The sequence below is a fragment of the Talpa occidentalis genome, unplaced genomic scaffold, assembly GCF_014898055.3.
Source record: "Talpa occidentalis isolate TD23 unplaced genomic scaffold, MPIMG_talOcc4v2.1 talOcc4.9, whole genome shotgun sequence".
NCBI lineage: Eukaryota > Metazoa > Chordata > Mammalia > Eulipotyphla > Talpidae > Talpa > Talpa occidentalis.
In genome coordinates, this window is record NW_023605305.1 from 35073297 (window position 1) to 35094380 (window position 21084).

Here is a 21084-nt window from a genome sequence, read left to right on the forward strand (position 1 = left end):
TTTTTTTGTCTCCCAGAAGTAGTTGTCCAGTGAAGTGGGAGGAGGAAGGAATTGTGCTATGCTATTGTCTGAATCCATTGTTTGCCAATATGTGCTGAGCTATTACTGAGAAGTTATCTTCAAAGGGGGGTGTCCATGTTTAACAAACTTGGGAAACCTATATTATACTAATCTAACCTGATTTTAAGGTTATGAAACATAGAGCCTTTGGTATCTTAAAGGAAGTGTATTGTAAACCTCTTTGTGGGGAAGGGAGAGGAGGAGAGTGCACATGGGTGCACATGGGTGCAGTGTTTCTTGTTTAGGAGACCCTTGGGACCATCTTCTTTCTGAGCGTCCGTCACCTGGAATACTCTGGAAAGGATCGTCTCTGATCAGTGTAACTTGAGAGCAGCATTTTCTGTCTGGCATCTTCTGAAGGCCTTTTTTTTTCCCTATAAGAAAACGAATAGGCACTAGATTTCTTGTGATGTATGGTAGTTCTGCAAATCGTGTGTTGGGATAGTCTGGCATGATGGTGTCATTTCAGTTTCCTAATTTAAGCTGGTGCTATATAATATATCACAGTGATTTTGAAGCAAAGACATAAATAAAATTACCTGGAGAACATAAAAAATAAACACATATGCCTAGAATCCTTCCTTTCTGATCAGTTCTTTGGTTCAAGATGTGCTTTACTATCTTATTGCATTTGGGTCACCTTTAAGAGTCTAATGAAAACTCTGGATTGTCTTTCTGAAGGTATATGTACATGTGAACTATTGTTTATGACCTCATGGTGTCCGTAGCCCTCATCCACACCCCAAGCCAATGGAGCTTCAGTGAAGAACTTCAGTTAGCAAGTTTTCTCAATTATGAATTTAATGTCAAGCAGTACTTTGCCCAGAATTTGAACATCTGTGTACTCCATGAATTACTTGGCCATGACGAGACAGGATAGTAATTGAAGAAAAACACGGTGTCACAGAAGGCTAAAGGAAAGAACCCCAAAGAGAAAGAAAGGCCAGGCCTGACAGCCTGTCTTTCTAAGGAGACAAGGTTGGGAACTCACACCCTCAGAGCAGCAACTCTGAGGGGAAGGGGACACATTTGGCTGTCTGAAGAGATTTTTGGTTGTCACAATCAGTCAGGGAAGGAGGCTGCTGCTGGCATCTCGTAGGTAGAGGCCAGGGATGCTGCTGAACATTCTACCAAGTACATTTAGCAGCCCACAGCCAGCGGACTGACCACAATGTCCATAGTACTGAGGGTTGTCTGCACTGAAGTCTAGCCAACACTTGCTAGGTCGTGTCCTTCCTTGGTGGCAGTTTCAGAGTAGGACACTGCATTCTTATTTACATGTGATGCTTCCTGGTAGATGTAGGAGGAAAGAAGTGATGACGAGAAGAGTGATGAATAAGCCAGGTTGGCATTTCATAGAACTTTCCTTTCCCAGAAGTGTTGGGACTTACAGAGGATTTCATCTTTCAAATTGGCTTACCTCATGGTTTCACCTGAGAGTTTAGATGTAGGAAACCACCTTTTTCTCGTGGAGCATCATTGTTTTTTCTTACCTCACCCTTGAACTTGTGGCTTTTTATCTACTATATACATTTAAAGATTAAAAGTCAAAGTGATTAAAAGAGAAATACGGTTCTGTAAGAGAATTTCTTGTCATTCGCTTCTCAACCCCATAACCCCAGATAGCAGGTTGAGAAAGATGATGGGAACTAGGACAGGGATGTAGTTACCAAAAGTTTCCTTTGTCTTTCAGAAGTATTTGTCCAGCAAAATGGGAGGGGGAAGGAATTGTGTGCTGTTGTGTTGGTCCAGTGTTTGCCAATATGTGTTGAGCTGATATTGAGAGGTTACTGTCCATGTTCAACAAACTTGGACTAAAACAGTTTGAATTATGGGATACTACAGAGCCTTTAGTATCTTAATGAAGTTATTGGAGGGGGGGTGGATACAGGAGCACACAGACTTTTCTTTAAGACCACACCCTGAGATCTATTTTCTCTGAGCATCTCTTGTGTCACCTGGAATCCTCATTGGGAGTGATCCTCCGATCAGTGTGACTTGAGCACAGCATTTTCTTTTTGGCATCTTCTGAAGGCTTTGCAAGAGAAGTTGAAAACACATATGATGGGAGAGCTATTCCAGCCCCCAGAGGCTTTATGAAACACAGTTCTATTAAATTATACGTCTTTAGGGCCTCCCCGGTGGCGCAGTGGTTGAGCGCTGGGTTGCGAAGCTGCCCGCGGCCTCTGCGGCGCTGGTTCGATCCCTGGCTGCTCCCCGGCCACTGGAGGAGGGTCCCACATGGCGTGCAGACCTCTCCTGCCGCCCGCTGCTCCCTTCAGCAGTGTACTTCGGTCCTTCTGCCTGCTCTGCTCCCCGCTCTGGCTCTGGTGAATTCTCTCACCCTCCTGCGCTTCTGACTGTACCCAGTGCATGTATAAACAAACAAACAAGCAAATAAATAAAAAAAAAAAAATGCCTCTATAAAAAAAAAAAAATTATACGTCTTTATTCACTTTTATCAAGCTTTAGGAGAATAGTTGCTATTTTTATCAGATGGGTTGTTTCCTTCCCAACCACAAAAATGAACAGCATTTCTGTTTTGGAATGAATGGAAGGAAGAATTAAATTTTCTTACTGTAGAGACAGTTGTTTCTTGTGTAGTCCGCAGGGACTTCTGACGTTATTTTTTAGTTTCTTCCCTGAGTGAGAAAAGTATTAAGGTAGCTTAGGTCAGAAAAGCTCTGGCAGAGTCAGGCTCCTATATTTCAGTTTTTAGTTCAAAACAAATACATCCCTCATACATTTCCTGGGGTGCCTGGAGACATAGGGGTGGGGACTTCCCATCTCTCTTTCACTTTACATGCTCAACTCTTCACATTTCCATCTATTGTTTCTTCTTGACATTCTCTTAGAACCCAGGACATTGTGACGTTGCAAGGATGGCTTTGTAACTACTAAGCAAACCCAGGAGATGATGTTCCCACTTTGCTTATTTCCCTAAAGAAACCTGCCTTCTTTTTTTTTTTTTTTTTTTTTTTTAAGAGAGATTTGTTTTCATTTATGGATACAAGAACCGGGGGTGTATGTTAGAGGTGTTGGGGTGGTGAGAGGATTCAGCAGAGACATCTGAGTGGGGAGCAGAATAGGTGGATCTTCTGAAATACACTGATGAGGGGAGCAGCGGGCGAGACAGGAGAGGTCTGCTGCACCATGTGGGTAGCTCCCTGGCCAGGAATAGAACTGGTGATGCAGTGGCTGTGGATAGCTTGAAAGTACTGACTCAAACCCCTGTGCCACCAGAAAGGCCTGAAACCTTCCTTCTTTATTAATCCCTAATCCTTTAAGATAGCAGTAAAAGGAAAATTACATGGAGAGGAAAGTCCTACTTCTGTTTTCCTATCTCCGTCTCTTTCTTTCCATTCAAGATCATGTATTCCTGCCACCAGGCCAGACCTCTTTGGACATTTGGACACACTGCTTTTCTCAGCTCATGGATGGTTTTCACACATGGAGCCCTCCTACCCTGCGCCATGCCATTGTAGGTCTCGGTGCTATGGGGCTTATAAGATTTTATTGAGGAAGTCATTGGTTTTTCCTTAGAGGCAACCATTGGAACCATTTCATCAGAGCCCAAGGTTAGAAATATGTGGAATGAAACATTTGGGAGCAAGTATCGTTTTCAAAGTTGGGAGTGAGCAAATTTTTTTTTTTTTTTAATTCCTGCTACACACCAAGCACCATGTTGAATAGTTTCAAACCCCACAACGACTCTAGGGAGTTTGGACATACGCAAGGGTAGAATAGCTAGCTCGGAGTTAACACATACCTTGAGTAAAGGACCAGATCAGAATTTCAGCCTCTTGTCTTTGGTTTCAAAGTTTTTGGCTTTCTCACTACATCATACTGCATTCTGACCAAGCAACTCATGTCCAATGGGGAGTCTTCTGTCATTACCTTTTCAGTGGGTTATTTGGATCCAAACATTTTGTGACTTGAGAACATAAGGACAATTTGAGCCACAAGCTTATCCTCTATAGGCAATAAGCAGAATCTTGTAAAACAATGATACTTGAAAAGATCTGTAGGATCCTTTTGTGCACTATTATGGGACAAGTGTTGTAGTTTAAATTTTGTGTCTCAATCTTAGAATTTTAGGTTTAAGAAGGAATCTTAGAGACATTGTCACCCATAAATGAGTTATTATTCCTTTCAGAGAGCAAGTTCCCACTTCCCATTCTCATTAAGTTTCCATTTAGCCATTAGGTGGGAGCTTCAAAAGGGAAAATCCAGTCATGTATAATCTCTAGTTAATGGGCAGCTATTGAGCCGACTAGGTCACCAGAAAGAATAATTACACAGTGCCTCTTTGTGCAGTAAAGAAAAAATCAAAAGCTAATGCTTTCCCAAGGCAAGCCAGATTGTTACTGGCTAACAGCATCCTCCTCTTGAGGGAAAAGGTTAGGGCACCCACCGTGCTTGCTAAGGGAGATTGCAAAGCCATTGCAGAAAAACAAGGCTACCCAAGGAGAAAAGAGAATGGCAGGGGGGCTTCCAGGGTTTTGTCACTTCTAATTGCTGATGGTTGGGGTGGTTACTGAATAGCAGACATTCTAGTAAATGTTTTCTGCAATCATCAGGAACTCCTGTGAATCTCTGGGGCTTCTTGCCACAAGTAAACGAGTAACAGTGATGACTGAGGTAGAGCTTCAGCCCCACACCCATAACTGTCTGTTTTCATAAATAAAGACTTGATGCTGACTTTTGTCCAGCCACTAATTATATTGATTTATAAAAGGTGCGCATAGGTAGCTCTCTGGACCCAAAGTGACGTGTGTTGGCCACAAGTCAAATAGCTCCTCGGTTTGTGTTAGTACATTTTAGTTTGCGTTTTCAAATTTATATTTTGGTGTAGTTATTTAGGATTTGCAAAACTCGGCATAATTCAAATAACCTGTTTTTCCCCCCTTAGAACACTTCAGTTATGGAGGATCAAAATGAAGATGAGTCCCCAAAGAAAAATACTCTTTGGCAGGTAGGAACAACGGCGTACAGATAAGATAGCAGTTGGCTTACTATAGATAAGATGCTCCCTCAGCTCACATCCTCAGTGAAAACAAGAGCCAAGCAGTTTTGTCTTCTTTTGTGCAATTTTGCTAGTTTCAGAATCCACTCTAATTTGTCTTCTCTTTCTTAGGAAAGTGTCATTGTCATTGTGAATAGTAAAACATTTTTGAGTTTTCACAAAGATACTGAAGTGGCTGTTGCCTGAAATGTTCCGTCTGTGGCCACTGTCTAAGCCAAAGACAGACAGTGGCGGCATTCTTTGTCACCAGAATGACACCATGCCACACGCCACACACCATGCATTGATCATACTTTCTCCTGTTGCTCCCCCACCTACCTTTCTCTCCCATTTCCTGTTGTTTTGCTTTGCCTTCTAAACTCAGTTTCCTTCTTTCCTCATTCTGTTTTAGTTTGCCAGCTTTTCTCCTAATTTCTGTGTGTGTGTATGTGTGTGTGTGTGTGTGTGTGCGTGCACGCACGCATGTGCACACAGACACTTGTAAATATGTAGTCTCATAATTTGGTGTTTTCATCAGCCATTATGATACGTATATATATTTTTTCCCATCATAAATACACAAGTAAAGGCAAAACAAATCCAGATCTGAAGATTGTTGAAGATGTTAACAAAATATTCTCTTGGTTCATTTGATTTGACAAGAGAGGCATATTAGTTAGTAAGTATAAAGTGTCCCCAACAAATTTAAGATGAAATGAAACATATCATAAACAATGCCCAGAAAATCTTTCTGAGCCATGTAGGTGGTTAGAAAATAGAAATGGAAAATGAGCTATAGAATCAGGCCCTTGCCACTGTTTTTTGGGGGGAGCGGTGTGCAGCCTGAACTCTGTGCCTCCTCCACATTTCATGTTTTGCAAATAAGGATTCTCTTCATTTACTATTGATTTTTTTGATTCAGAGCAGTTCTTAACACTTTTTCTTCAGTTTTTCATTCATCAGTCTTTTCCACTAGTTAATGGTGCTCTAGGGAGGATATGAGAAGGTGAGGTACACTTCTGTAAATGAAGTAGTAACCCCAGTGCTTATCAAATGAGATAATAGGTGTGAAAGCATTTTGTAAATTATAAAACAATGCACAAATGCAAGTTGTTACCATCATTATATTTAGCTGGGTTTTAAAAGCAATTATTCTGGCAAGTTATTATGAAAAAAAATGTAGAAAGATAAGAGGAAGGAAAACAAAACTTTACTTACAAATAGACACTTAGCATTTTCATGTATATCCTTTACTCTGTCTTGGTAATACCGTTTCTCATCACAGTGTGATATAACATTCTGCATCTTGCCTTTGTTCCTTAATATTATTTCATAGACATGTTCTCTTGTATTGAAATATTACTTTATAAACTTAATTTTAATGATTACATTATAATACTTTATGTGGATGTATAATTTGCTTTAACTAATTGTCATTAATTGAGCAGTTTTATTTCTAATTTTTCTGTATTATGGCAAACGTCCTTATGCCTAAAAGTAGCAAAGATTCCTCTTAAAGTGGCTGGTATTCACCACAACAAACAATTGTAACTTCATCTGACTTTTGAATGCTGATATGTTGAGTCTGTTGGCAATGTATGACTTACTACAAGCAAAATCAAAAATCTGTTCAATGCTGCCCTCTGGTGGCAATTGGTCCAGTGAGCGCTACACCCATTTAATTATTAAGTTTATGGGGGGGGGGTAGAGGGGGTAGAACATTCCTCACCAAGGAGATGGCAAGATAGATGGGGTGGGAGGCTTCAGACTCTTTGTGGACATGAGAACTTACTCTAAGTGTGAAAGATTTATAAGATTTTGTCAAGGGAGGCCAAAGACTCCTTTGGATAGTTACAAAGGATGTCTTCTTTCTGGGATGGGTTCAGTTCACTTTAAGTTAAGGAACATACTGATAAAATTTCTTAGTTCTTTCTATGTAAGCCTTCTTACAGAAGCTCATAATGGAATTAATGAATATATATAACATGACTCTTTAGTTTTCAAAATTCTCTTTTGTTATCCTTGCTGATATAACACAGGCAGGAGTTGCCAGAGAAGTGATGGACAGATGGCTTTGCAAATGTTTGGCTGAAGTATGAGGTTATTTTGTTTTGAAACAGGGAATGTTACTGTGTTTCATGGCAGCAGTAGCAGTTGTGGCTTTAGTCTAGTGATTCAGATGTTTGTTGTTGTTGTCCAGATGCAATATATGTGGTTTCGATTAAAATGTGTGTGTGTGTTTATGTGTGTGTATGCATATACACACTGGATTTATGCAAGGATCATGTATTTGATGAAATTTCATGGATTTAATGAGAAATGCACTCTTAGTATAGGAGTTTGTGGAATGGTCATAAAACAATTGTATAAGAGGAGGAACTTTTCAAGCCTACATGATTGACCTTGGGTCACCCTCTGAGTAGGTGATCAAAAGAAGAGAGTGAAAATCTAAATTGTTTTGCCAGCAGATTAATAACCCTGAAAACAATCTGAAGATTGAAACTTTGATTGAATGAAGCTATTTAGTTAGGTTTCAACATAATGCCTGTCTTCTCTGTTAGACCAATAGTTCTCAAAGTGATCTTTAAAGGGCACTCACTGACCAGCAGCAGCATCACCTGGGAACTTGTTAGAAATGCAAGTTCTTGGGCTCTCTTCCAGACCTGTAGAATCAGAATGTTTGTGATGGGCACCGGCACCTTGTGTGTTAACTTAGTTATTCTCATGCATGCACAAGTGTAAATACCATTGGTATGGATGAATGTGGCATCTGAGGTCAACATCGAGGAAGTACGATGTTTTAATAGTCAATCAGCTGACACTTGGACAAAGTTTGAGCAGTTTTTCTGATGGTGATTTGCAACATTGGTTATCTAACAGCAGCATGCTTTTGGGAATAAACATTGGAGAATAAGATATCACTATGCTTTAGAAATACCTGTAGCTTCAGCATTTGCTTTGGAGACTTTTGAGGACACAGGCCCTGAATACATTATTAATTACTACTTGAGTGAATTAATAAAGGAATGAGTTTGACTTCAGGGTAAAACTGGCATCTAAGATTAAATACATATTTAAGATGTTTCTAATGAAATATGAATGAGATTTCCTTGTCAGACTAATTTTTTTTTGTTTTTCTAAAATAGATAAGTAATGGAACATCATCTGTGATCGTCTCCAGAAAGAGGCCATCAGAAGGAAACTATCAAAAAGAAAAAGACTTGTGTATTAAATATTTTGACCAGTGGTCTGAATCAGATCAAGTGGAATTTGTGGAACACCTTATTTCACGAATGTGTCATTATCAGCATGGACATATTAACTCTTACCTGAAGCCCATGTTGCAGCGGGACTTTATTACCGCTTTACCAGGTAACTATACGGCCTTTTTTTTTTTTTTTTTTTTTTTTTTTTAAAGCTTAGTAGTGGAAAAATTCCTAGCCCAAATGCTAGGTAGAACTTTGTCGATATTGGTATAATGAATGGACGAGTATGGGGTGAGGCAGCATCTTTGGGATACATAACATGTTTTAATATATGGCACTGGGAGATGAGTTTTTAGTATGCTCTGGGAAATATAGGAGGTTTCTGCAGTCAGTTCTGTTGTTTCATTTAGTTTGAGTTAATGTGCTTCTCATTTTGATGTCATGTATATATGTAAAATCTGCTTTTTGCCTTTTTAGGTAATTTCTTTTTTAAATATTGGAAAAATTTATATTTGAGAAGTGTCTTAAAGATTAGAATGTTTATTTGTATCTGAAGTGACATTTAGGAAATGGCAAACGTGTATTGGGAAAATTGATAGCATAACTGATAGCATGTCTTTTATATACCTGCAAACTTATTTCTGCATTCTCTCCCTCCCTACCATTCTCTGTCTCTCTCTCTCTCTCTCTCTCTCTGTCTCTCTCTCTTTTAGTTCTAGATTCAGGGTAATAGAATTTAATAGGAAGCACAGAGTTCCCATATTCTTCCTCTCTCTCCCTCCTGTACAACCTCCCCACCACCACCATTCCAGAGTGGCACATTTATTACAATACATAAGCCCACATTGACACAACACAATCATCCAAAGCCCAGACTTGACATGTGAGTTCACTTTTGGAGTTGTATATTCTGTGTGTTTTGACAAATGTTTGTATGATGACATGTATCTACCATTATAGTGTCATACAGAACATTTTCATGGCACTAAAAAATCCTTTGTGTTCTGCCTAGTGATTTTCCTTTGATTTTTTTTTTTTTAACCCCCTTTTATTTTTGACCACTTTTTTTTTTTTGGCTCTTTTTCCCTCTCTCTGTTGTCTTTTTTCTTTTTAATTTAAAGTTGGCTAGATAATGTAGATTTGTCACTCTTAAGGGTGCTGGCCTAATCAGATGTGGTCAGTATAGTTTGGAGGTCATGATTACCATGTATTGTTGCTCCATATTGTTGTTCTTCCAAATTATTCCAAGATGTGAGCACAGTCTTTCTAGAATAATAGATTTTAATTACTCAAAGGGGTCTTAGCCATCACTTAGTCTTTTCTTAAGTGACACTTGGAATTATGCAGATTTGGAAGCCAAAGATCAGAGAAACTGGAGGTGAAATGCCCAAGATCATACATCTTGGTGGTTGTGCAGGTGATGGTAGGGGTTGGTTCAAAAGCTAGTGCAAAAACTGAAATTACTTACACTTAAAATTATTCTGGAAAATTTCTTAATATCCGAAGTATAGATTTACAACCCACTTCAGTAATATTTAGTTTTAGTTGTAGAAATGAGGAAATGGGAGAGTGAAGGGGGAGGGGCAGGCTTGTAATTGTAGGAGGGGATAGAGAATTATAGGTGAATGTAGGTAAGATAAACACACAAGCCAGGTATGTCCTCTGCATACTGTGCAGAACTCAGAATCCCAATTGTCCAGGCCTTTCTATTGGCCTTGACTGCATCTTACAGCAAGAAAAAACAGGGTCAGTCTTTAAAGTTGATGGCTGTATTTATTCTTTTTAAGTGCTTTTAACTAAATGAAGCTGTGCCTCCATTTTTCTCACATCTGTTCTTTGGTTTTGTTTTGTTTTTTGATAGCTTTCTACTGTTTTTCCCCCCTCCCTGTAATTTCTTCTCATACATTTTACTGTCGTGTAACTCACCTTACATTTACAAAATATCCACAAGGTGGCACTGTTGAAGTTCTCTTGAGTTTTTAGCGGCAACCCCTTCTCTTGGGGAGTGTAGTCTTGGAGAAGAGACAGAACAGATGAACATGTGTTATGTATATAAATATGGTTAGTATAATTGCATACAATTCAGTTTTCATTACAGTGAATTTTAAGGCATTGTCCATATCTCTGTTAAAGTGGAATTTTGTGGTATTGAATATTACATGAAATAAATGGACCATTGGCTGGGACATGGAAATATTTTTGTTAAAATGCTATTTGTTTTAACAGGATTTGATCTGAACATATATACATATGTCAGTATATATCACACATGTGAATCTAATAGCTGGGGACAAACTGGCCAAGTTGATTGTGTTCAGTGTCTAGTACACTTGGATTAGACCTGGCATTAGTTTCTTAACACAGACCCTGCCTAAGAGCATTAGGGCAGAAATTGGTCCGTGTGTGTCTGTTTATACTTAGATTTAATAATGTGTGGAGCAACTTACTAATCATTATTCTAGTTTGGTGTTCAGTTTTACTACAGATGATCCTCAGTTTGAATTTCTACTCTGTTGAAATTGACAGGCAAGCTAAGACTTCTTTTGTGAAAATCATTAATTCTGTAAAAACTGTCTATGGTTTTGACTTCTTAATGCTTACTGTGAATATTGTACCTGTCAGTATAGGGAAAATGGAAAATGTTTGTGGTCTCTGGCTCCTTTTGCTTCAGTGGAAAAAGTGATAATTATGATATGCTTTTCTAAAAATCATGGTAAATGTTTAGTCTGCAATGTCAATTTCTGCAGGCTAAGTTTGTGGTTTGTGAGAACTGTTGTTAAAGGGAAAATTTATGCCATTTAAAGTAGAGGCAGATTGTACTTCAAAGAGGATGATAAGCATTGGCAATGCATTTGGTGAGGTGTCTAAGCAATTAAAACTTTTGAAACACTGTGTTTCCTGGTCATGGTTTATTCATTTTCTTATCTACAAGGAAGGATGATAAACCATCACGGACTGTAGCTCAAAGGTGCTGGGAGATGTGGAAGAACCAGAACTTAGCTAAGGCATTACATGGGATGCAGGGCCAAAGACCCAGCATGCCAGAGTGGAAAGAGCAGGATGCTATATTTAGACACCCCCTAAATTTGAATCTAGTTCCTGCACTTAATAACTTTGTGACTCCATTTTTTTAAAAGATTTATTTATTTATTTATACAAGCGCTGGGTACAGTCAGAAGCGTGGGAAGGGTAAGAGAATTCACCAAAGCCAGAGCAGGGAGCAGAGCAGGCAGAAGGACCAAAGGACACTGCTGAGGGGAGCAGCGGGCGGCAGGAGAGGTCTGCGCGCCATGTGGGACCCTCACCTGGTGGCTGGGGATCGAACCGGCGCTGCAGAAGCTGTGGGCAGCTTCGCAACCCAGTGCTCAACCACTGCGCCACCAGGGAGGCCCTGTGACTCCATTTTTATAAAGCCTCAGTTTCCTTATCTGCGTAGAAATAATGTGATACTTCATGGGATATTGTGAAGATTAAAGACAAAGTATATAATATGCCTGGCAGCTGGTGAGTACTCTGAGGACGGCAGGTTTAAAAAAAAGCTCTGAGAGGCAGGAAGCACCTGTTTCTCCAGAGGTAATAAGATTTATTGCCAGGAAGTTTTAATTATTCGCCCACTAATTTCTGAATTGATTCACCCTGACATCATGTAGGTAGGGGTGTGTGCCACTTTGTTGGCATAACAAAATGCTGTTGTGTCCTGAGCATCTTTTCCTGTCATTTCTGTCTGAATCCTTAGGTCAGTAAAGGCCAAGTTTAAGCATACATTGACAGAATGTTGTTTTCAGCAGTCACATTGTTCCTCTTCTCCCCTTACCCCCAAAAAGGTTTCTGACTTCAGATTTTACAACTAGATCCATGATTAGGAATTGGGGGGAGGGACAGCAGGGGTGGGTGGAGAAGGAAGTTTCTTTGCAGCTGCTCTTTGAAATGCGTTTCTAAAATAATAAAAGTTTCTGTAATTGTATGATCTAAGCAGCTGTGTTAAAACTGGCTGTAGTCAAGGGCATTGAACTGACTCTACACATTTGCGTTTCATTTTGATACAGTGTTATTTACACATTGAGCTTTGAAATTTGTGCCTTTTAATTGTTTTAATTTATTATTGAAATTTTTCCAGACCTTCATCTGGTGCCTATAATTAGCAGCAGCAGCACTTCTTCAGCATTGTGTGCGCAGTCTTCTGGCCTCATTTTTTGGGGCTATAATATTTCCTCTTGTTGCCTTGGGAAGGGGGTGGCAGGAGGAGATGGGGAGTCTCAGCACGATAGAGTAAATGAGACCCAGGCATTGATACTTAAGAAAATGCTTAGTTTTAACACCTCAAAGCACTTCTAAGCTCAGGCAAGTGAGCTCAGGACCTCTTTGTCCTGAATAGGGTTGAAACGGAAAGTTCTAAGTTTGGCACCTTAGGTTTCCAGATAGAGGTTTTGTGATTCCCATTTGTCTCAAAACAGTTATGGGAAATGAGATTTAAACCAGGCGATTAAAGGAGGTTTAACACTTTCTAGAGGATGGGTACTGTTTTCTCTGCAGGAAATAACAGAAAAGGGATGCAGTTTAACTTCTGTGACCAGTGACCAGCTGAGGGGTTTGAGGAAGAGAAGAACACTCTGACATTATTGAATACCTGTTATATATCTGGCTAATAATAACTTACTCTCATTAACTTTTATAACAAGATTAGGAAATTCCTTCTCTATAAAATGAGGATCTTAAGAGTATCAATCTCAGAGGGTTACTATGCAGATTATACGACATAATCCAATACAAACATTTAACATCAGTTCTTTTATGGAAGACCAAGATCCAAAAAGGAATCAATCTGGTTATCTGATTCTACAGACAGTTTTTCCCAACAGACTAAAATGTGCTATCTCCTAGAATGAAGTGAATTGAAAGTATTAACCAGAGGAAATCCACTGAGTCTCAGAAATAACATTGAGATGTTGTTGAATTGATTTGAAGGCATTTTTTAAAAAGATTTATTTATTTATGTGTACAAGAGCTGGGGTACAGGTCAGAGATGCGGGGGGTGAGAGGATTCACCAGAGACAGAGTGGGGAAAAAACAGGCAGATTGACTGAAGTACACTGCTGAGGGAAGTAGCGGGAGAGTCAGGAGAGGTCTACTGCGCCATGTGGGTTGCTCCCTGGCTGGCTGGGGATCGAACTTGTGGTGCAGAGGCTGCGGATTGCTTCATAGTGAGGTGCTTAACCCTTGTGCCACCAGGGAGGCCAGATTTGACGGCATTTGACAGAGAAAGAAATATGTTAGTAATGATTTCTTTAATGCAGAACACCCTTTAATAATATAGTAGTAAACATTGAAGGGGAAAAAATTAGGAGTAAAAGGGATGTCATTGTTATAATGCCATAGTTGCCAGCTTATCAGCTGGTAGCACATCTAAAAAATACAAAATCCTGGGGCCCCATCATTTAGATGTGACTCAGTTAGTAAGGACAATGTCCAGGAAATCTGTTTGCTACTGTTATTTTTGTTTGTTTTTAAAATCAGTAACATTAAGATTCTTACCTGACCACACCTGCTCTGAGAAAGTAGACCACCCAGCCAGGTGGAAGATTTAGAAAATGTTTTGTCACTTCATAACAGACAATAGGGATGTTGTAGCCACTGAGGCCAGAAAAGGCAAATGTCCAAAAACATTCTTGTCTTGCTGTTTGTTTCCTCTCTGAGAGAGCAGAGGGCTCAAGAGTGGCTTTGGTTAAGGGTGTATTTATAACCAATTAGAAGTTTTGGTTGGTGATGTGGAAATAATTTAAATCTGGAAAGGTGTTCTACTATTAAGTGTAGAAACTAGAAGATGGTCAGGTTAAGTACCCTGGAATTAGAGAAATCCAGGGAAGAGCCAAGTTTTATTAGCCTATAACTAGAGACTCTAAAAAATATATATATTTGGGGAGTTTAAATTTGAAATTCTGGTTAATAATTTGTGAATCCTAGCAATGGAGAGGCATAAATAGAACTCCAAAGATTACCCATGGATTTCCTTGGTTTTATTAAACAGATGTGAAGAAAAGGGAGGGGCAGAAATCACAGAGTGATACAGAAAATAGCCAGAACCTTTGAGAATGGTGTCAAGAGGCCAAATTCTGAACAATGTAAAATTGTCCAAAATGGTTAAGTAAACTGGGAGAGTTGAAAGCAAACAACAGGGGCCTCCCTGGTGGCGCAAGGGGTTAAAACGCAGCACTGTGAAGCTGTCTGAAGCCTCTGTAGCATGAGTTGATCCCCAGCCTGGGAGGTGACCCACATGACACAGCAGACCTCTCCCGACTCGCCCTTGCTCCTCCCCTCAGCAGTATATTTCAGTCAATCCGCTTGTTCTGTTCCCCACTCTGTCTCTGGTGAATCCTCTCACTGCCCACACCTCTAGACTGTACCCCAGTTCTTATATGCATAAATAAATCTTTAAAAAGAAAAGAAAAGAAACAATAATCCACTATTTGGATCAAGAGTATGGAGAGTGAAGGAATAGTGTGCTTTGAATAGAGGGTGTGGTGATAATAGAACGAAAAGCATATATTTACTTCTTGTTTAACTTCTCTTTCCCCCCTCACTTAAAAATAATAGTTTTAAAATCAGAAAGGATAGAAAAATTGCAATATAGGAAAAATAAGAAGATATTCAGGTAACACGTAGCTCCTTATAAACAAGTAGACCCAAAGATATTGCATGCAGTGATAAACAGCAGGATGGTGGTGGCCCTGTAGTATAATTTTCAGAATTGTGGCTCTTTGAGAAGTATCAGAAACTAGCAGGCATGCCACGAGTGCAGTTGGGCTCACACTGCTGTGTTTAGTAGTCCTGCCTGGTGGTACCTGGTCAGTTTTCGTGACTTAGGAATTGGAGAACTGGAGAAGGTGTATTTGTGGGGGATATTGGTGGTTAAATTTGATGTTTTTCTCTAACAGAATTCTTAAGCAGATTATCAGAGTTAATTAGCAGTTAATGTATGTAGAACATTAAAAGCCACTATTTCTGAGAGGTGGGATTACAGTTCTTTTACTTATGTGCATTTTATAATTTTTCTATGATGGATGTGGGTTATATATGCTAAAAAGGGTGTCTAGTGCCAACTTATAAACAAAGAACTACAATGTAGTAAGCACCAGCAAGGGAACACACAGTAACAATACCAAATTCATCTTGTTTGGATAAGGTTACTAAACTAGTAGTTCAGAAAAATGATGTAATGGTGAATAGTATCTGCACAGGGCAGAGTTTCTTCATATGTCCCTGAGGACTAAATATACAGATGTGGACCCAACAGTAGTGATCCAGATGGTTGCAAGACAGGTGACTCAGTATTGGTACCCTGAGAGTGTTAATGAATGGATGCAATATAGCTTGGAGGGATTAGGTAGAATCATGGCTGCTGTCCTTGGTTCTGACCCATTTGACATGTTTGCCAGCAGCTTGGGATAAAGAATTGCTGCATTTGCCCATCATGCAGATCTGAGACAGATCTCTCACTTCTGGATGACTGAATCTGAACTCTAAAGGCTGAAATGGAAGGGTCAGATAAAACTTCGAAGGTGAATGATAGTAAGGATGACTATAAACTACATTGCTGCCCTCCCCAACCCCACCTCTCTTAACTGGCCATATAAAGACAGAATTCAGGGAATTGTTTTAATAGAAGTTTGGGCCAGAGAAGTTTAGGATTTATTTCAACTCACTGCCATCTTAGGAGTCTGCTGTGATATGACTGATGAAGGCACTATGATTTTTTTTTTTTTTTTTTTTTTTTTTTAGTAGAGGCATGTTTTTCTTTATTTGTTTGCTTGTTTGTTTGTTTTTGTTTATAAATGCACTGGGTACAGTCAGAAGCGCGGGAGGGTGAGAGAATTCACCAGAGCCAGAGCGGGGAGCAGAGCAGGCAGAAGGACCGAAGTACACTGCTGAGGGGAGCAGCGGGCGGCAGGAGAGGTCTGCGCACCATGTGGGACCCTCCTCCGGTGGCCGGGGAGCAGCCGGGGATCGAACCGGCGCTGCAGAGGCCGCGGGCAGCTTCGCAACCCAGCGCTCTACCACTGCGCCACCGGGGAGGCCCGGCACTATGATTTTTAACAGCAGTAACTGTAATATGCTAACATGTGCAAGGAAAGCTAGTGGTCCCAGTGTAATGCTCATCATCAGATGACAACTTGGGTGTTAGATGCCATAGAGGAGGAGGGGGACCTATAAACCATAGTCAATAGCATAAATAGTCATTCTTAGAGTTGAAGAAACCCTTAATTTATAAAGCATTTTTAATGCATCATCTCATTTTGATATTTTCAAAACAAGGCAGAGACTATTATCTTTGTTTTTACAAATGAGGAAACCAAGGCTCTGAATTTAATAATTTCCCTACACTTGTCAAATTTGTTGCTGCTATACCAGATTCTGTTTACCTTGGAAAAGAAAACAGCTATTAACAGTGTATGATGCTTTATTGTCTTTAAAATCTTTTTATAAGATTATTTGATTCTTATAGATGCTATGAGAAAGGACAGTTGTTATTGGTAATGACCATTTTATTGATAGAAGGTAAAACAAAAAGGACAGTGACCATTCATTGTTATGGTTTAGTGTTTTTTTCATGTCATAAAACTACTTGGTGGTGAAATTGGAATTCGCAGCCTGCATATTTATGTGTTCCCACCACTACACTTTATAGGTGTGGGGGTGAGCTTTATTTTTAGTAGCTACAAAGAACATGCCTAGAACTCCAAGTTGAGTGTACAGAGGGCAATAATGTTGACCATAGTGATCTTCTTACTGTTGTGTCAGGCAGAGGCTGAATCCTATTGTCTTTGAAAGGAGTCTTGCATTGTGTGGATCAACTTCTGCAGCTCCTAGAATTTGTAGGTACTGCACTCTTGATTTTGAAGATTTTACCTCCATAGGAAGGAGATGAAGCAAAGATTTCAAGAAATACATTTTAGTTCACCTGACCCTGATACTTGGATTGTCAGTTAACTTTTCTTAAGCTTTTTTTTTCCTCCCAAAAGATTTATTTATTTATTTATACAAGCGCTGGGTACAGTCAGAAGCGCGGGAGGGTGAGAGAATTCATCAGAGCCAGAGCCAGAATGGGGAGCAGAGCAGGCAGAAGGACCAAAGTACACTGCTGAGGGGAGCAGCGGGTGGCAGGAGAGGTCTGCGTGGCATGCGGGACCCTCCTCGGGTGGCCGGGGAGCAGCTGGGAATCAAACCGGTGCCGCAGAGGCTGCGGGCAGCTTCACAAACCAGTGCTCAGCCGCTGCGCCACCGGGGAGGCCCAACTTTTCTTAAGCTTTTAAAGATGTGTTAATGTTTCACTTTTTTTGTGGCCTTGGTCCCAAGGAATTTGTTTTAAGAGACAGTATATTAGAGGAGAAAGAACACTGGAGTGAGCATTTTCAGTCGTGGCTTTACTTCTGAGTTGTGAAACCTTGGGTGTTTTACTTCTTTGTGCCTCATCTGTAAAATTTTGGGTTCTGTAAGAATTATTTAAAAGAAGGTGAGAATGAGTCTTCCATTACAATATCTAACAAATATAGAATTGTTCAGGGTTGACTTTTACACATAAGAACTGTTAACATCAATTATCTTTTAAAAATCAGAAGCAAAAGAAGCGAGTATGTTTATATGCTTATGCACTTGTTTATTTCCAGAACTTTTGTTATTTCTTAAGTGTATTTGTTACCTGGCTCAATTTCTTTATTCCTTGTATTTTTAAGGAAATGGTGTCTGATACATTTGCCTTTTCTGTTTGTAGAGCAAGGCTTAGATCACATAGCAGAAAACATTCTTTCCTACCTGGATGCCAGGTCTCTGTGTGCAGCAGAGCTGGTGTGTAAAGAGTGGCAGCGAGTGATCTCTGAAGGAATGCTTTGGAAGAAGCTGATTGAACGGATGGTGCGCACTGACCCTCTATGGAAAGGGCTTTCAGAAAGAAGAGGGTGGTAAGTACTTGGGTTGACAGAGGGTCCACTTGTTTTCCCAGAAGAGCAATTATCCTTACAAAATGGATTGGTCTGTTTCATGCAAGGGGGAAAGAATGGGTGGTCAAGAATCGAAAAAACAGTGTTAAAGCTGTTAGAATTTTCCCATTTGAAATATATGGTTCCTTTATATTTATTAACTGTTAGAAGGTACTATGTAGTTTGAATGAGTGATTTGACTTTTCACAGCTTTGTATTTGGCTTTTTATAGCTATGCTTTTCTTTCATGTTTTTCTTAGGTGATGATACTATTATCAAAAGATAGATAGGAAAAAAGAAAACATGACAAAGTCACGTAATGCCATTTTGCTATTTGATGTTTATGGCTGAGGATACGGGAGGCATAATGGGCAGGAGTTTTCAGAGAAAACCCAACCCATTAGCTGAAATGCAGCTTTATAGCTCTGTAAATGTCAGTTACCTCTCCCAGTTAACATAGAGAAAGAAAGCTACAAACAGAAGTACAGGTGGTATTGTGAGTGAGAGTTAGAGCTGTATTTTCTTTATGGAAGAATGTTTGAGGTGTGCGTACTAAGTTGGATTTCAACAAAGCAACATTAGCACTTTTTATTAAGCTATAGAATGAAAGACTAGATATTTATGTATTATTTAGAAAATAAAAGGCCAAAAATCACGTTAGAGGCCTGTAAATTCAACTAAACTTGTCTCTAACATTCCTGCTTTGGAGCTGTTAAAGCTCAGTGTAAGTCTAAAGACTTGAAAAATACAGCATTTTTGTGAGTACCATTTTTAAATAAAATGCACACTTTTATGTGCAAAAATGTAACATCTGTTTGTTTTTATTTGCCAGGGATCAGTACCTGTTTAAAAACAGACCCACAGATGGCCCTCCCAATTCATTTTATAGGTCATTATACCCAAAGATTATCCAGGATATAGAGGTAACTTTATGATTTATCTGTTTTATGGGCTTTGTATGTCTTGTTCTCAACTTTTTATATTGCCTTAGAGTGTTCTGTTTATGTTAAATCATGGAACTAGTCACTTTCTTAAAAGATGAACTCAGCACAAATTTGTCACTGTCAATGTATAATCTCCAGTTACTCTTAAGAATAGATAATACCTTTTTGTGAAAAATACAACTTTTCTAAAACATGAAATGCCAGTTAATTAAAACCTTAATCTAAAATTTTAACATTTTATTTTATTTTGCAAAATTCTCCAAAATCCAAGCTCCAGTTTTTTTAGGTGAGTATAGTTTTAGATTTTTGAGCCATCTCTAGAGAACTAAAGAAGGCACAGTCTCAATTTCCTTTGTAAATTTCTCATAATTTTTCATGAAAATGACTCAAATATGAGTCTACGCAATAATTAAATGGGTTTTATAGAGCAAATATGCTCCTGGATCATTTTGGATTTGAGCGTAACTTCACCAGACCAGTAAAACTCTGTAAACTTGATGAGAAATGTTGGAGATGTTTGATATTGTTCATGTGTTCTAATTAGTTCAGTTTTATTATTTAACCCTTTTCTGTGAACCAGGAAAGACATGCACAGGCATTTCTCATTAACTCTTTCACATGTGTTCTTGGCTGGTCTTGGTTACTTCACTATTTCCTCCTTGGCAGAAAAGTTAGCCTTCTCTAGGCAATGCTGTATCACCCATAAAGTTATACTCAGTTTCCCAAATGTGAAGTAATCCTCTCCCCCAGGTGATAGACATAAAAGTTATTGTGCCAAAATTCATTAATGGAGAAACATATGCTTTTTTTGGAGGTACCTCCTCCTTTTTTAAAGGCAGATGTGAACTAATGGAATCATTCTGTCCATTAACGGTAAAACTGAATGTGACTGGAATATCATTATTTAAAACAAACCCTTGTCTTAAGTATCCTGCTCCCTAAAATGAGCTATAAAGTAACCTTTTAAGGAGGGTTAAATCATTTAAAACTTCTGCCAAACAAATCATAAAAGTTTAGGAATTAATTGATCCATTGGCAGTTCAAAATGTAGACTAAATTGCTTCTACAGCATTAGTAGCAGAGATGAAGTGTTAACTTGAATCTTGGGTTGGTGCATGTGTGTTTCAGGGAAGAGGTCTTTTACCTCTAGTTGTATTAAGACATTACTTGTGCATACATTTTAGAAACTATTTTATTTTCTTCTCTCCCCAACTATAATTTTTAAAAAAACCCCAAATTTCCTTGAATAATTTTATCAAGTCTTTTATTATGAGATTGATTTTTGGAGTCAATCATTAACAAACAGGGACTCTGAAAGAGCTTTGATCAGGTTGAATATTTGGTGACGTGGGTTATTACATTTAATTCCCATGAGTACTATCACAATCAACAGTATGAACTTAGTATTCTGTATATGACAGCATATGATACCACCTCCCATAACTGTTTCCTCTGACTGAAATAATATTTTAAAGTTAGTGGAGGAGGCAGATGTGAGGTAAATAGAATTATGGGGGGAAACCCTGTTTGACACAAAACCACTACATCATGGTGGTCTACCCAGCGGTACTTACAGTGTGGTTTGGAAAAACCCACCGGTTGGCCATAAGAGTCTCTTCTAGATTTTTGTGGGCTAGATCTCTTAGTATGGATGATGTTTTATACTTTGGTATATTCACTAATAGCAATAAAATAAAAATAATGTACCACATAGAAAACATTTACTTGTGCTAGATATTTTATTAAGCTTATTATAATACATTTTGTCATTTAACATTGAAAGGTAGGCCATATCCTTATTTAAAGCTGGGGAAACTGAGGCTCCAAAATGCTCAACAACATCTTGCCCAAGATCACACAGCTAGGCAGTAATTGATTAGTCTGCTCTCAACCAGATA

General features: G+C 39.0%; 1 protein-coding gene across 6 annotated transcripts in view; it reads left to right on the forward strand.

Annotated features, from left to right (window-relative positions):
- FBXW11 (F-box and WD repeat domain containing 11) overlaps nt 1-21084 on the forward strand; it is a 124502-nt gene that overhangs the window by 74729 nt on the left and 28689 nt on the right. For 4 of the 6 annotated variants that reach the window (XM_037500158.2, XM_037500156.2, XM_054691297.1 and 1 more), the window contains 4 exons: nt 4973-5035; nt 8212-8437; nt 18038-18224; nt 19075-19165. In XM_037500158.2, the coding sequence (XP_037356055.1) occupies nt 4973-5035; nt 8212-8437; nt 18038-18224; nt 19075-19165 (567 nt within the window). The remainder of the gene's footprint in view (nt 1-4972; nt 5036-8211; nt 8438-18037; nt 18225-19074; nt 19166-21084) is intronic. The other 2 variants (XM_037500157.2, XM_037500159.2) reach the window with 1 other exon arrangement.